The 17,970-nt window shown below is 41.7% G+C and overlaps 1 protein-coding gene across 2 annotated transcripts in view; it reads right to left on the reverse strand.

The window, feature by feature from the left end:
• Positions 1–17,286, reverse strand: part of LOC149467025 (glypican-5-like) — a 319,714-nt gene extending 302,428 nt beyond the window's left edge. For both annotated transcript variants that reach the window (XM_089672361.1, XM_089672360.1), the window contains exon 1: positions 16,767–17,286. In XM_089672361.1, coding sequence (XP_089528487.1) covers positions 16,767–16,917 — 151 coding nt within the window. In that variant the 5' untranslated portion in view covers positions 16,918–17,286. The remainder of the gene's footprint in view (positions 1–16,766) is intronic.
• Positions 17,287–17,970: the final 684 nt, after the last annotated feature.

Genomic DNA, 17,970 nt, shown 5'->3' on the forward strand with positions numbered 1-17,970 from the left:
AATGGGCAAACATGATCAGTCTGGGTCATTCCTCCATCAGCCTGAACCCGCAGTCCTGAATACAAAACATTTGGCAGATGGATGCCTGTATATAATGATGAACAGATTTCTACTGCGAATATTTTCCAAGCAACGCCAAGCATTTAAGAGACTCAGATGACAAATTTGACCCTTTTCAAAATTTGATTTGTTTGTGAAATCTCTTACAAAGGGAACACGTACCACTGGTTGGAAAACTCTGGACTACAGTAAACTCAAGTCTGAATGTTTGATGTGTGTTACTGCACTTAGTGCATCATCTCTGTTCTCTGTTCTGATTGTAAAGTAACAATTGTGACAAACAGCCCCGTCAGTTGTGGATGGAGTGTATCTGCCACATAGGATTTTGTGGTTCATAAGTGAAAGGTCTGTAGCAGGTTGCAGGTGGTTAAGTGTCTACAGAGAATTCCTGGACAACTGGCCAGCAACAAAAGGAAGAGATATGCCAATAGCAATGCTTTGCAAATGAAGATCTCTGAATCAGTGGCACAGAGGTAGCAGTAAAACTCATCATTGCACCAACTTTGCATGCTACAACCTGAATGTACAATCGTTGTTTATTCTCCTTTAGTGTTCCCAACATGTGGGTACGTGCAGCATGGTACAGCAGCAGAAAACACTCAAAGTTCAGGTGATGAGTAACAGGAATATATTGCAATTAAAATAATAAAGGCTTGTGCGCTGCTATATCACAAATGTATTACCGGAAGAAGGAGATTGCTGCACTCACTGATCTAGTGTACTCACACGCAAATTAAATAATTAAACAAAAATGTGATGCGCTACCTCCACATATAATGAAAACATAAACTTTAAAAAAACATGCAGTGACAGCCCAAAAAACTTCAAAATAGTGAGATAATAAAAGTCCAATCCAACATTTGTTGTGCTATCATCCAGCAATATTCAACGTCGTGATTGAATTGTGGTCCCACTCCCTGCTCACCTTAAATGTTGACCTATAATTTATAATAGGCCAAACACGCTTTTAAAGGATTTATGTGTCTCTAAATTTCTGATCCATAAAGTGTTCCTTCCATGTGCTATGCCCCATTGGACCTTTGAGCTCCAAATCCATGCAAAATATAACAGAAAAATACTGTAGTGCAACACCGTTTTTTTAAATTCCAAATTTAACGCTCTACAATATTCACTCACATTAAAAAATTATGTGTGCTCTAAAATGTAGTTGTGATGGGAGTCACTTTGGGTGGGGGGCCCATGGAACACAGCTCTTATGTGTAAGTCACCCTGTGCCTGTTAGGGGTACAGGGTGATATGACCTGATATTGTGTAGACATGTATAGGTGGGGTGGGGGGTTGTTCATTGTTTAATGCCATGTGGTTGTATCCCATTGTTCTATTGTGTGTCTTGCTTGGGAGCAAACTATTATGGGATGTATATGTTTGTGTATTGGCTTGGTGGGGGGTGTCTGCTGATGTGTCTTTTGTTGCAAGATGTGGATTGCCCCACCCTGTTTCATTATGCAGGGAGGGGAGAATTGTTTCCTTGAATGTATATATCTTGTATCTGTGCTAAAATAAAGAAGTCTATTTCCTGATTTATTTCAAGACTGGTCTCGTCTAGTCTTGTATAGTCAGCAGTGGTGTCCGTGGACGGTGTTTGGACAGGGAGGCGGGAGTCTAACGGAAATACCCAAGTGCAGTCGGGGTCTGGTTCCCTTACAGTAGTAAACAGTCATTTGCATTATTCCACCATGCCAACTACATCGTATTGTTTCCCATCACCAAGTAGGTGCACCATGAACTCACCTTCTTCCCTGACCTATCAAATAGGTCATACACGCTTAGGGATATTAGACAACTTCTGCTGATCCACTGCCCATCTTTAGTGGCTCTTTCCTTAGCTCTGGCCCTTTAAGGGAACGGACTCCAGGATATCTAGTGGGATTATGAAGTGTATAATGAAAGAGGAAAGGAATAGATTATAGAACAACCCCATAAAACATAACAACTTTATTTAGGTAAAAAATGCACTCACAAAAGTATTAAATAAATAGCATGACCATATCCATCAATCAAAATGGTTCCTCACATCGCTCCTGTGAGGAATGTGAGGAATCATATTGATTGATAGCTATGGTCATGCTATTTATTTAATACTTTTGTGAGTGCATTTTTTACCTAAATAAAGTGGTTATGTTTTATGGGGTTGCACTATGATCTATTCCTTTCCTCTTTGATCATACACATCATAATCCCACTGGATATCCTGCAGTCTGTTCCCTTAAAGGGCCAGAGCTAAGGAAATAGCCACTAATGATGGGCAGTGGATCAGCAGAAGTTGTCTAGTATCCCTAAGCGTGTATGACCTATTTGATAGATCAGGGAAGAAGGTGAGTGCATGGTGCACCTACTCCGTGATGGGAAACATTACGATGTAGTTGGCACGGTAGAGTAATGCAAATAACTGTTCACTACATTTTGGAGCACACATCATTTTTTTTAATGTGAGTGGATATTGTAGCACGTTAAATTTGGAATTTAACATAACGGTGTTGCACTACGGTATTTTTTTGTTTTATTTTGCATGGATTTGGAGCTCAAAGGTCCAATGGAGGCATAGCATGTGGAAGGAACACTTTATGGATCAGAAATTTGGAGGCACATAATCCTTTAAAAGCATGTTTGGCCTATTATAAATTATAGGTCAACATTTAAGGTGAGCAGGGATTGGGGCCACAATTCAACCACGATGTTGAATATTGCTGGATGATAGCACAACAAATGTTGCATTGGACTTCTATCTCACTATTTTGAAGTTTTTTGGATTGTCACTGCATGTTTTTTTTAAAGTTTATGTTTTTATTATGTGAGGAGGTAGTGCATCACATTTTTGTTTAAATATTGCAATTAAAGTTCAGCAATACACAACAAGCCTGTCGGGACGGCATCCCAATCGGGAACACTCACAGGATATAACAGGGATGTATCAGAAGCAGAACTTCTCAAGTGTGCTGACAGTGTCTGTCTTGAGAGGCAGAATGCGACCTGGCCGGTCCGTGCCCAGGAAGGACAGCATGTCCCTGCACTTTCCCTACTCCTCTAGAACCTTTCCCTGACACTAAGCACTGTCCCTGACAGACCTGTCTAGCCACATGTGAAATGTGCACCAAGCCCGAGAGCCTGGGTCTTAAATACACTCTGCCTGACCATAAATGGCCACCAAAGTCACATGGGATGCCAGCATCTAATCAGATACCTGTGACCCAGGAAACCATAGAGGAACTAGGCTCCTCTTGGCTTCTTCTGCAATACCATATCTGGCAAACGAATGTGTAGGCAGGTGAAGTTAGTCTTTACAACTGTGACTTAGTGCCATTGATGCAGGGGAAGGCAATTGGTTCCTTAGAGATTCCATTCAGTGTCTTCAGAGAGGAAAGTAGTCTGATTGGACACAGAACTTTAAAAAGACTTTGGTGGCCATCTTGGGTAAGGGAACCTTTTAAATAAGGAATCATTTTGGTGTGCTTCTGGTGAGTGAATGGACAGGGACAGGCGCCCGCTTGTTAGAGAAAATGATTAGATCAAAGAGAAGTTCAAGTTGAAAAGGGATAGCTCAGGGTAGGCTCCTTTTCAAGATTTAGACTCCAGTGAATGGTGTAGAGGTGTGGAGATGGGCAGACCACACACATATCCAGTGCACATTCCAGTAAGGGATACCATCCCTACTAACCGAAGCCATCCTCTGGTAATACATCTGGCTAATACAAAGACTGTATTACTTCTATATCGCTAAATACCAGTGCACGAGACAGTTGTCTATTTCTTCTACTAACTTGTTCAAAACTTATATAAAGGATATGTACAGTTCCTTGATTTTGGAATCAGTATTTTCTGTTTCAATTTGTATCTTATCATTGTGGTACTTTAAATTTGAAGGATGCACTAAAACCTATAATTACAAAATGATGGAGGAGAGGGGGAGGAGGCGGATACAATTAGTCTTTTCACCTCTAGGTAGCCTAGTGCAGTTGTTGCAGGGGAATTTGAATCTTGTAAGGGAATTGGCCCCTTATGAATTCCATTCAGCGTGTTGAGAGACTAAAGTAGTCTGATTGGACACAGAACTCGTGAGAGACTCTGGTGGCCATCTTGGGTGAGGAAACCTTTTAAATAAAAAAACCCACACCATTTTCACTTGCTTCAGGCAAGTGAAGAGACAGGGACCAGCTCCCTCTTCAAGACCTATACTCCAGTGAACTCTATGGTTTGGAGGTGTGGAGCTGAGCAGACCTATTCAGTGCATATTCCAGCAAGGGAAACAATCCATGTTAACTGAAGCCATCCTATAGTAATACATCCGGTAATACTGAGATTGTATTTCTGTTGTATCGCTAAATACCATTGCAAGGAACAGTTGTCTATTACTTCTACCAACTTGTTCAAAACATATATAAATGATATAATTGCGCTATATACTGTACATGATGTGAGTGATTTCACCCAAACAAGGTACCAAATTCAGGCCCCACCTACATGTGCACCACAATACACCGGACATTTGCATCTAATTGATCTGATGCACTACAGCACTGGTGTTTGTTTGTTTTTTTGTTTTGTTTTTTTTTACTATATGTCTGTTTCAAGAAGTCAGACTTGTACTTCATTTTGTTTAAACCATAACTCAATGTGAGACTGTATATCACATGCAGCGATTTACTATTATGAAAAGGGCTGCATGTCAGTTTGCCCATGTGATATCACCTTTATTTATATCTAGCGCCTTTGGCTGAAGTTTAGCTCTAATCATAAACCATTCACTGAACTGATCCTGCACATCCCTCATAAAGGCCAGATGAATGAAACCTGTGCTGGGAAAATAGGTGTCTTGTCATTTCTGAACTGCTTCTGTTAGTACTCTGACTTTTTTTTTCTGAGTCACAGGCCTGGTGCAAGTATGCAACAAGTGAAGTCCGCCTTTTGATCTGGTTCTGCACATGCAGCTAGTAGAAGGCAGGGTCTGCATTTGCAAATTAAAAAAAATGTCCAGAGACCATATGATTCTCTCTTTGAAGTAAGGAGAAGGCACCATGGACTTTTGGTTTTCCAGGTTGGGCCACTGGCCAAAACTAGCACAATATGCACTAATTTTATTTCACGATAAAACCTACCTTGTAAATTAGAATTCTTTCCAGGCATTACCCTTCTCCTTCTAGGCAACTCTCTGTCAGTTTCTTGTCTCCAAGATGCTTTAGCAACATGATCACTCCTAAACAGGTAGGCATTTTCAGACCTTTTCCCAGACACATGCAGAGCCTTCCTAGGCTTCAGACTTAGCTGGATAGCAGCTGATACACACACTCTACAGGCTGAAGCCCAGGTTGAAGAGCTTAAAAATGTATGTCCTTCCCCCACTGGCAATGAGACTCCAAGTGGTTGGCCAGGGAAGAACAAAAATATTCATACTCCAGCCCTACTGCCCCTATTGCCAGGGACACACACTGATCGCAGGTTGGAGTGAACAATCGGGCTGGAATTAAGAGAGCCAAAAGCAACAGTGCCATCTATCAGTTAAACACTACCTGGATGCAGCCAGGCAGTACTAAATGTAATAGACATTACTGCTTATGGTAGGGTGGCAACAATAATACACTGTAAATTTTGATTTCTTAATTAAAATCTGAATGATGCCTGCTTGTAAAACTGTGGCCTAGTAAAAGCTGCGTATATACTGTGCATGGAGTCAGTAGAATATTTCTGTGCTATTTCTATGAAACAATACTTTAATTTCAATTTCTTGATTAATAACCTTTCTGGTCTCTTGCTGATTAAAAGTCAATACAATATTTCAGGCTTTTTTTTCTGTGAAAAAAAACTCTAAAGTTTATTTCTTGATAAAACATTCTTGCCTTTACCTGATATTGTATCCTAATAAAGCTGCTTACAAACTGCATCAACTGTACAAAATGTATACTTTTTTTTTCATGGTCTCAAAAGAAAAATTTCTTCACTGATCTGCTTGAAAACTCTGCTGTATGTGTTCATTAATATTCATTGAAAGAAATTTTCAACTCCTTTGAAACATTAGTGTCCACCATATCCAATAATAGCATCTCCATTATCAGAAGCATCCAGTTGAGGCCAAAAAAATGCTATTTTTCATCAAAGAACCATGTGCACAATCCTGTGCTCACCCTGAGACAGCAGAAAATCCTGCTCTTCCTTCTGCTGCTATGCCTCAAGTGCCATGCAGTGTGTGCTCCAGCAGGCACATCAGAGGGATTGTGTTACTAATCACTGCTTCTGCCATTTTGGTCACCTCTTTGAAGATGTTGAATGTGTCCTGATTCAGGAACAATTGAAGTGATAAATACCACCCTGCTCCCCAGAGCCAATCCTTGTTCTGTACTAGTACAGATACCTGTTGATGGCCTGCTCCTCCTGGGGCAGTTGCTGCAACATCACCAATGTCAAGTTCCAGCGCAAGGCTGTATCACATATCACACGGTTGGCAGGAAACTTATCGTGCAGCTGCATTTCAGCCAAGCGATTACTTGCTTGATATGACCACCTAAGGTAGCCTGCCACAGGACATCTTGAAAACCAAAAACAATCAAGGGTAATAGATTACCCCAAAAGGAGGTTTCTAAAGGGACCATGCAGCTTATTAAAGAATGACGTAATTGAAAATATACAGTAGTAACTCTGCATTGTTACAGTCATTTCACCGCTCGACAGATAGCGACATGTATGGCCATTCCCTATGGTAGAATCTCCAAATCGTATAGCTATATGGATTGTCCGGAGCAGCATATGAGGCTCGGGTGACATATTAACCCATGAGATGAATAGTGGTCTAAGCAAAACAGCTGCTGTGCGTGGTGATGTCACGTACGTCACATACGTGAGGACGTGGAATCCTACATCATGAACACCAAGGTACCTTATCAGAAACTGCTGCACCACAAGGTTTAGGACATCTGTCAGGCAAGGAATGTATGTGAACTTTCCTTGCCGAAGGGAAGCCAGGTGATTGGTGCCATTGGACTGACACAAGATGGTTTCGGGTCAGACACCTCTTGGCCTGCCCCTGAAGAGCTGCCAGGATCTCTTGTCCATAGTGGTTCCTGTTCACCAGGCATACCAGCTGCAAAACAGAATTGCAGAGTTTTCTTTGGGCTGTTGCATGTGTTCTTGGGTGCTTGAAGGGACTTCTGGTTCCAAGAACTTGGAGAATGAGGACAGTAAGGAGTAGGCCAGCAAATTTGCCCAGTGGATTGTGAAGGAGATGTCATATCACAGCCAATGCTTGCTGGACCACATGCCTTCGGTCCTTATTATTATTATACAGGATTTATATAGCGCCAACAGTTTGTGCAGAGCTTTACAATATAAGGGAGACAGTACAATTACAATACATTTCAGTACAGAAGGAATGTGAGGGCCCTGCTCGTGGAGCTTACAATCTAAAAGAAGGGGGAGATGATACAAAAGGTAATAGCTGCGGGGGATGATCTGGTGGAGGTGATTAAAGTACAGTTCTTAGGTGGAGGTGGGGTAGGCTTCCCTGAAGAAGTGCGTTTTCAAAGATCGCCTAAAGGCAGACAGGGTGGGGGCTGACCGGACATGCTGTGGTAGGGAGTTCCAGAGGATGGGAGAGGCTCTAGAGAAGTCCTGGAAGCAAGCCTGGGAGGAGGTGATGAGGGAGCTAGAGAGGAAGAAATCATGGGAGGAGCGGAGTGGGCCATTTGGCCGATATCTGTGGATGAGGTCGGTGATGTAGCTAGGGATGTTGTGGATGGCTTTGTAAACTGTGGTTAGTATTTTGAATTTTATACATTGGGTTAGTGGAAGCCAGTGAAGGGATTGACAGAGAGGGGCAGCAGACACTGATCGGTTGGTAAGGTGTATGAGTCTACCAGTAGCATTCATAATAGACTGAAGGAGGGATAGCCTGTGTAACGGTAGACCAGTGAGGAGGGAGTTGCAGTAATCGAGGCGGGATATAACCAAGGCGTGAATAAGTTGTTTTGTGGTGTCATTGGTCAGGAAGGGGTAAATTTTGTAAATGTTCCAGAGGTTGAGACGGCAAGATTTAGCCAGTGAGTGGATGTGGGGCCCAAAGGAGAGGTCAGAGTCTAGGATTACGCCTAGCACCCTGGCATGAGGGGAAGGACCAGTGGTTGTGCTGTTGATCTTAATGGTAAAGTCATGAGTGGGGGATAGGGGAGGAGGAAATATTACAAAGGTCATGTCAACCCTTCTGCAGACAGAGTGAGCCAGTTACCCAGAGACTTAACACATACTGGTGGAGGACAGGGATAGCATTCTGGGAGAAAAATTGTGGCTGGGTACCTGTCAATGTGGTGCCATAATGCGACAGACCATAAACTTGAAGACGGGCAGCGACTCCAGCAAGTTTGGCAAGCTGGCATTCAGACACTGGGCATAGGGGTGATCATGGGTAATTTTTTTTCTAACTCTCTAGCAGCTGTGGAAGAGACACTTGCCTGGTCAAGGATGCTTCTAGAGACACCAAGGTGGAGTGAAAGACTTACAGCAAGGCCCCAAGCTAACCCTCTTTTCTGCTAGATGTGATGCCCAAATCCTTTGTCAGACTTCCCTCCCTATCACTGGAGGCTGCAGATAAAAAATATGGGGAGGGGCAGGTAAAAAGTGATAAACAAAGAAGAAGAGTGGGCTTTTTTTGCTGACCAGCATTACTGAGGTGCTGCTCCCACAAGTTTTTTGTCCATAATTTTCTGCTGAATCATCTGAGATTCAATTAATCTATGGCTGGCTGAAGAATTCCACTTAAATTGGGAAATTTCTTATAATGTCCTGTTGCACCTCTGGGACGGGAATGGAAGGTAAATTTCCCCAATGATACACAGACTTCAAATATAAAAAAGCTGGCAGGCAGCAAGTGTTGGATCATTATTCCTTGTTACTATCCACAAAGTACTGCCAACAGCCGGAGCAATAACGAGGATTTGTTACTGGCTAGTAGAGGAAAAGGGCAAGTGTCTTATTCTCTTCTCCTTACCTATATTTTCCATCATTTATTTATTTTTGCCTAAAAAAAATTGTTTATGGAAATTTTTCAAAGGAACTGGTGGTTTTAAACAAACTCTACGTGCATTTTAACACAGCCACGTAAAACATTTTCATTCACCCTCTGCAATTGGCCAACATGCTAGCTGCCATTACTCTTACATTCTGGTTGGCCCTGAATCAGCCTTTGGATGTGCAAGTGTCTTCAGGTTTCCTAAGCATGGCACTTATCTGTGAGCCTACACACTGGGGCATAAAAGAGAAGCTTTCTGGCACAGAATCATTTGATGAAAGGCTGCAGCTCTGTCTACAAGGACAGTGAAAAGCCTGAGGAATCAGGCGGCACAGGATTACATAACACTCAGATTAAAGTAAACTGTGCAGACTTCCTGACTGCAGTGCTTGCAGGATAACATAAGCAGTTAACTGATTTTATTTATTGCTGGAGTTGCCATTTAGCTATACCCTGATGAGGGATTTTCACCATAACACCAGCTATTGTCTTAGCCATTTAACATTCAGAATACAGCATTGACATTGATTCAGTGATTGGAGAGGAGGGAACCCAATCAATCATGTCTTCCTTTGGGCTGTCAGAAATGTTCAGTGAAAGTAGGAAGGCATGCTTTACCTATTACTTATTGCTGTGTGTATGCAACAGGCCAGAATCAATCAGGTCCCAGCATCACACTCATGAAATGTCTACTCTAATGAATGCAGGCTATAAATTCAAGATCTGTAATTGTGAATGTAAACCAATGGAAGAGCGTTCAATGCCATTCCTGTTCATTGGCCAAGATTTATGCTGAAGAGACTGTAGGCACACAAACCTTAAAGAGGAACTCCAGGAAACCAGCTAAATACACAGATGAAATACATACTGTATATAAGAGAGATTTTTCCTGCCAAAGGATTTGAATTTCAGTTCATGCAGTCCTGAGATTTTACAACATAGCACAATACTTTCTGGCAAGGAAGGGACCTGGTCTTTTCAGCTAAAATTTTGCTTTCAAATACAGGTACCTACACCTTTTTTCAGATGCGACACACCACAATACATAGTAAAGTGTTACTGTGCAAACCAGTGCATTACAAGGTGGCATTGACAATAAATGGCAACGCAATGCGCATATGGTGCATTATTGCACTTCACAGAAGTGCAGCTAGCCCAAACCATTCATCCATCTAATAAAAGGATAAATACACCTTTTGTAACGTGTTATATGTTGCACCTGCATTATGCGTGTAACATGTAACAGGATATATGAGCAGCATAAAGGTTCCAAATAGTCTATGTTGATTGACAGAGTGAAGTTCCACTTTAATAAAAAAGGTAAAGCTTTGTTCTCTTTGCATACCCAATCACATGCCAGGGAAATAAAAAAAAACATGACTTAGCCTTTTACTTTATTGGATAAGGTTTTGTTGTTAACATATTTTCAACCAATTTAAATAAGCAATGTGTTTAAAGGAGAAGTATAGCCTAAGCTATTTTGTCTATACTTCTGTAGGTCACAGGAGTGCAGTTCGTTAAAATCCACTGTCGGTTGACGTCACTCAGCCAGTCCAGGCTCTGAAACAATCTTGACCATTTGGTCAGGATCCACCCACAAGCCTGGACCGGGACCTGGCACAACCTCTCAACGATCTTGCAAGAGCCAGCCCCTCTAGCCCCCATCACTGCCCAGTGCTCCAGAGGCACTGGAGAGGCAGAGCAGAGAGCCGCTAACTGAGTTCTCATGCACACTGGATGTTTTTACAGTGGCTGTTTTGGGCTTTAGACATTATTTTTTACAGCAAGTAAACTCTTCAGCATGTTATCCTATGTGTCCATGTAATGATAGATTGTAATCAACGTTTATTTTCAGGGGTGTTTTTTGGCTGGAAAAACCCCCCAGAACTAGTGGGTTTCTAGAGAAGTTTTTTTAGCTGTAAAAACACTCTAATGCTGAAAAACTAGGTAAAATGCGGTAAATCGCAGCAAACCAGTGTTTTTGGATTTGTTTTTACCAAAATCCCTCTAATAAACACTAAAAATGCAAACGTGGCAAAACTAAACGCTAACAAAAAAGCGCTAAAAACCGCTGAAAACTCACGTTTTTAACATGATTTTACACAGTTAATGTTACTAGCGTTATTAAAATGCCCAGTGTGCATGGAGCCTGAGCATCATGGCACTCTGCTCAGAGTGGAGGGGAGAACTGAGAAATCAGTAGTATTTGATCACTCAGTTCTCACTGCAGAGCATGCAGATACCAATACAGCAGCAGATCGATGCTGCATCCACCTAGGTGAGTATAAATGTCCATACTTCTGATTTAAAGGCTGTATTTAGGGTGTAACCAGGAAACTGCCAGAGGGCCTGGGGTCAGTAGGGGGCCCCATGAGAAGCCCCTGGTACTTTTTTCATAGGCTTTTTTGAGTTTGGGCAAGGACACAGGGACCCCATGATCCCCTGTTGCCCATGGGCCACATGAGTTATCAGTCCACCCCTGGGTGTAACATAACATTTTACTAACCACCCCAACTCTCACCCCCTGATCTCCTCCCTCATGACAGCTGATTGGGGTTCTGCTCCCCCGCATCCACTATCATAATTTTAAAATAAATATATATAAATGAATAAACTAAAGGTTCTGTCTGCCACTGTGCCAGGCAGACTTTTAGTTCTTAATGGACCTCACGTGGCTGATCAGCACATTCATAGTCAATTGTCACTTCCTGCAACTCAGGACCTGAAAGCCCATACAGAGGTATGGGCAGAGAGCTGTAGACAGTGTCTGTAGGAGCCTGACATTGCACCCATGATCCACTGACCATGGGTGCAATACTTTGTAAGCTCAGGTGTAAAGAAATAATAAAGCACCTTTTTTTCTGCAAAAACATAATTTTTTTTTTTAAGGATGTTACAGCGGGGTTCCACCTGGAAAAAAAAAAAGTCAACAGCTAAAAAAACTGTAGCTGCTGACTTTTAAAATACAGACACTTACCTATCACAGGGTACAGTGGTGTCCTCACCACCACTGGTTTCACCGGCCATCTTCTCTCCCTGGTGCTGGCATCTTCAGTGCGGGCACCCGGCTGTGACAGTTTGCAACTTCACAGCCGGGTGCCCACTGTGCATGTGTGAGAAGCACTGCGCTTTGTGAATGGCCCTGTAGTCTTCTGGGACCTGTCACGTGTCCCAGAAGACTACGGGGAGGGAGGGGGGAGGACAACTTCCACTTCTGATCGCCTAGGCGATTGCTGTGGAAGTGGGAGCGAGTACCTGTCAAATTTGGGTACCCGCTCCCCCCGCTCCCCAAAGGTGCCAATCCTTAATGGGGAGCGGGGGACAAAGGCTTAAAGTGGAACGTCCCCTTTGGGTGGAGCTCTGCTTTAAGGATGAACTTAGCCTTTAAGATACATAATGCATTGTGAACAAGAGCATAGTCTTGGACTACTAAATCACTAAAATCCTCATAGAGTTACCTTATAAAATACTTTGGGTGGTGGCATCCTAAATACATGTGCTTGCAACTGTATCATTTTTCCTTTAAAACTTCCCAGTGGTTGTCTTACAAAAGACAAAATAAACAAAAAGAAGATAAAAAGAGCTCTGTTTTATATGACACATCAAACAGATACAGAGAGTGGCCTAAACATAAAAGCAGCTCACGGTCCAGTGCACCCGAAGTGCAGCAGCACATGGACATTAATGTTTGTACACAGGCACCCTGCAAACAGCTTCAGCTGACGCCTACACCTCCATATGGTTAGCAGCCTAATAGTGTAATAGCCAAAATAAACAACTGTTCATATTTATAATCCGAGGAAGTAAAACAAACAGTTACAATAGTAGAAAACACTGCTAGCAGTTTTATTAGCTTAGTGACACATCCATACAACACATTTATAGGCTTGTAAACTCTCAGATCTAATGTCATTGCTATTCACACGCCTTTCTCCTATTTACTTCAAGGTTCCTTAGTATTAACTGTTATGTGTACAAAAACTGTATATAATAGACCTCGTTTCTACAAAATAGTGAGAACATTTACTTGTAGCTGACATTTTTACATAGAAGATGCCTTTATTTATCTTTATACGTGCACTACTTTATTTTTAGCAAAGTACTTTGGATGAATTTGCTCAATAATTAATTTATTACAATGTTTCCATATTGGTGTATGATGCTTTATTTTTACTATTGTTTTATATTATTTCATTGTTATTTTTTAATTTTTTAACCTATTTTCAGGCCACTCAGGTCCAGCCACGTGATCCAGCTCCCGTGTCAGCCAGCAGCAGCTGCAGGGGAGAGGAGAGAGCGCTGCAACAATAACTAGTAAAGCCTGGAGTGGTGATAATACCAGGGGCGGACAGACCATTCGAGCACTTGGGCACTGCCCGAGGGCCCGGGGTCAGTAGGGGGACCCATGAAATGCCCCTGGTACCTTTTTATAGGCTTTTTTTTAGTGTGGGCAAGGACATAGGGGCCCCATGATCCCCTATTTCCCGGGGTTGTCAGTCCGCCCCTGGATAATACCCATAGGCTCCTATGGCCCATCCATTGTTGGCACTCGTTCCTCTCCCCTGCAGCTGCCATTGGCTGCCACAGGGTAATCAGATCAGGCGATAGGTAAGTACCGGTATATAAAAAAATTTTTAAAACAGGTTAGTCAGCATAGGTGTTAAGAGGGGAAGAAGCTGTTTAAGACTAGTGGTAGCCTGGAATAAAAATTTTAAGCTCCACAAATCTCTATATAGTGAAATCTAGCTCTACACCCCTTCTTGGACGAAAAGTGAATCCTGAAGCATATCTAAATCCAAGAACAAAAAATGTACTATATTGCAGTGTACCAGTCCTTGGATGTGGTGGTTGCATTCGTTTCCTTTTTTTCAGGCAAAGCAACTTTTCTGCAAGCACAGAAAATACCCTTTTTTGATCGTGACAGAAAGCCAGTGTCCATATAACTTCCTGTTGACTGAATTTTAATCTCAAACAAGGCTATCCGCTTTCTGATAACATTTCTGACAATAGCAGATGCTGAATACATATCATTCCATGTCTTTAAACTATGTCATGTAGCAGATCCTAGGCTTCTGCAGATATTCAACACTTCTGGGTGTGATGAATACCTGCTTCCCCTACCACATGCTGTGGTTCCTCCCGCTGGCTTCCAAGTCACTGCAGAATATATGAGCCGGAGGGAGGAATCACAGCTGGCAGCAAGGGAGCAGGTATCTGACACACCAAGAATTGTATGCCAGGGTCAAAGTATAAGCAAACCTTGTTTAAAAAAAGTTTTATTTTATAGGGAATTATTGCTAAAAAAAAGATTTCCTATTTATTATTTAAAAATCTATTTTAAACAATCTTCTTATGCACTATAAAAACCATGCACTGAGCATAGCTATCAGGATTCGGGTGGCCTATCTGCATCCTTGCTGCAGCAGCTGCAGGTCACTTATTAGCAATTTAGCCAATCTTCCCAGGGCTCCCTTTCCCGAGATGCTACAGGCTGCTTTTGTAGAATGCAGACATGCACTGGGGCCTCAAAGAAAGAGGTCTGTGTTATCTGTGCAGGTACACTGCAGGTCTGCATATTGGCATGTAGTCCAATGGTACAGCACTGTTGCTACTTAGGCACATGCTGAAACAATGTTATTCAGAAACAAAGGAAATTTCTTACTGGCAGGATCAACTGGTAATAATGAAGAAATGTACAAATATAAAAAATACATTGACACAATTATAGAAGGGTAAACTACCATGAACTGACTATTATTATTATTACATCGAGTTTATATAGCGCCAAAGGGTTTACTCAGTGCTGTACAATAGAGATAATATAATTTTTTATTATATTGTAAAGCACTGAGCAAACTGTTGGCGCTATATAAATCTTGTATAATAACAATAATAATAATAATAATAATATGTTTTACTTTTATGCCCAACTACAACCAACTACAACAAAACTTCTTAACGTAAGCACAACAAGATGGAAATATTCTAACTTCACTTATAGGACCGCGAGCAATACTTCATAATAAAAACAAGTCTGTTTGTGCTCTTGTACTATACCTGTAGGACATCTCCACGTGTTAAGAAAATGAGTGAAAATGTTTGCCTGCAAACATTGGGGGTGATTTACTAAAACTGGAGTGCAACATGTGGTGCAGCTGTGCATGGTAGCCAATCAGCTTCTGACTTCAGCTTGTTCAATTAAACTTTGACAAAGAAAAAGACCTGGAAACTGATTGGCTACTATGCACAGCTGTGCCAGATTTTGCACCAGGCAGTTTTAGTAAATCAACCCTATTGCCTGCAGTGTTTCAGGTCATTGGTGCACCATATGATAACTGCACTGATAATTAATGACAACAGGTACATTTTCATCAATAGGTAATTTCAAATGTATGTGATTATACATTGTGACCCAACATTGTGCACCCAAACCCTGTATTCTGCGGTCTGGGGGTGCTTTCCATGTAGGGCACCAACAGGCATCTTCACCAGACTACAACCAGTGTAAAGCAGCCCTCAGCCTGACTTTTGACATATGTTTGACTTTTTGTAACATCGATGATACTGGGAATTGGGCTTCATGGGGTAGTAATAGATGTGCCTGGCTGTCAGAAGTACTTATTGCACACACAGATGTTTTAACATGTCTGAACAACAATTGCTGATCCTCCTGGTTTTCTATATAGAATGGGAAGAAAAGTGTTAATCACAAGTGCACTTCAGCCAAGCTGCAAAGTACAAGATGGGAGGTCCTTGCAGGGTGGAGACGGCAGATGTCACACCGCCTATCATTCTGGGTGAAACATCTACCTGTCTATGGCTACACTAAAAGGAATCATTTGTACAGTTGACATTATGATACTGCTACTGTGTGACACTGTGATTTTTATGACAAATGCGGAGTAGACCAGTGTCTATGGGTAGATCATTGGCAAAACAGTAGCCAAACGTAACCCTTGACAGACACTGCTCGCACTGCACCCATCACATAATCTGAATGTATAAACTGCTCACAGAGAATCCACATTAATCCTATTACTGGAGATATCTACACAGCACAGTAAGTACACTGAACACTAATAAATACAGCAATCTTGCCTGACTAATTCCATCAAGAAGGTGCATAGTGTAATCTTTTAAATTAATATTTTGGGGCAATCGTATACCACTTTCCATTGGCCAGAACAATGAAAGCTAATTGGCTGAAACGGTAATGGTATTTTGAATATTACACCTTATCCTACTCAATGATCCAATTATGACAATTAAGAAGATGTGATTTATTACAAGGCAGCTGCTTATAACAGATATATATATATACAAAATGAACAGGCGACATTCACTTTGTATCAATACAGTTCTTCGTAAACATAAAATATGTTCTAGAACTATAATGCAAATAACAGACTATCATTTAATATGGGCTAATTAAAGCCTTTCCAGCACCAATCTTAGCTGTGGTTTTGGGATTAGTATAGAAGCTCTACACTGCAGCACATATTTTGATATGGTGTTAAATGCAATCACTACAAGCATGACATGCACAAATTAAAGTAGATTGATATTGTTATTATACAGGATTTATATATTCCTGTATAATAATATATAGCGCCAACTCTGTTTTATAATATAAAGAAGTCAGTAAAGTTACAATCCAATTCAACACAAGAGTAATGGAAGTAATACCAGTACTTACCCTCAACTGGTACCTCAGGCACCAGTCGTCCTCTCCCAACCTGCTGGAGCTGGAATGCTGCGCGCACCTCATGACAACTTGGTGGCCCCTCGGCGGGCATCAGTGCCACAAAGTTGAGGAGCATAAGGAGGAGCAGGAGCAACATGGACATCTCAGCAGACAGGGATACACTCAGGGTGTACCCACCTCTATTCACCTTTACTCTGCATCTATCTCCTTAGGTTTGTCCAAATGTGCTTCTTCTCCAGGCACCACTATACCACCTCTAGTTAAAGGACATAGCCTCAATGGACTGGAAGATCATGCTGTCAGGATAGAAGTTGGCAGTGATCTGTCCCTGGCTGACAAGTGTCAGACCCTCCCTGCCTCCTATATGTCACACCTATGTCAGGGTGCTCTCCACTTTAGTCTTGTATGGCTTCTATTTATTTGGCTGTCAGCTTCATTCTGTCTCTAGGTTGAGTCTCAGACTGTAGGACAGGTCCCTCCCTCCCTCACTTCTGTACTTCTCCCTCACTTCATGCCTCCCATACTCTTCTCTCTCTCCCTCTGCTCCTCCCTCCCTCTGTCTCCTCATCCCCCATTCACTCCTGACCATTAACTCCACGCTTCCCAACCGATCACCCATTAGCCATCGTCAGATTACTGTACGCCTTTTTTTTTTTCCCTCGCCCGGCGTGGCTTACTGTCTGCATCATGCTGGCACAAAAATAAACTGGATATGTCAGTTATCCTGTTAAAGCATGACTGCATCAAATGAAAACACTGGACCTGGCTTTTGTGACTCAAGCAGTTGAAAGGTCGACAGTCAGCCAAGAAAAATCTAAAGCAGCAGACTGTACTGCACTATAAATACAGCAAAATAAAGCATGTTCCAAATTCAGAGCGCGCAGAAGCAATTAACATTTTTTCATTGTGAAATTATACGACCATAAGAGGAGGATGTCTAAGGACTAAAATCTTTTCTGGCAGAGAGGCAGATTAGAATGATACAGTTTCAGCTGAAAAGAAATGAACATTCTCCCTCTTCAAAATTACGACTTTCGGTCAGCAGGCCTCGATCTCACAAGTATATTTTTACCATTATGACATTTATTTTAAAAGTGTTAACGGATTAAAATAAAATAATAAAAATAAAACTTTAAAAAAGAATGGAGCAAGTAGAATTCGTTAATAAAAAAAATGATATTAATATATGGAACCC

Source organism: Staurois parvus, unplaced genomic scaffold (genome assembly GCF_062004578.1).
Source record: "Staurois parvus isolate SC_StPar_1 unplaced genomic scaffold, SC_StPar_1.0 ptg000126l, whole genome shotgun sequence".
NCBI classification, from domain to species: domain Eukaryota; kingdom Metazoa; phylum Chordata; class Amphibia; order Anura; family Ranidae; genus Staurois; species Staurois parvus.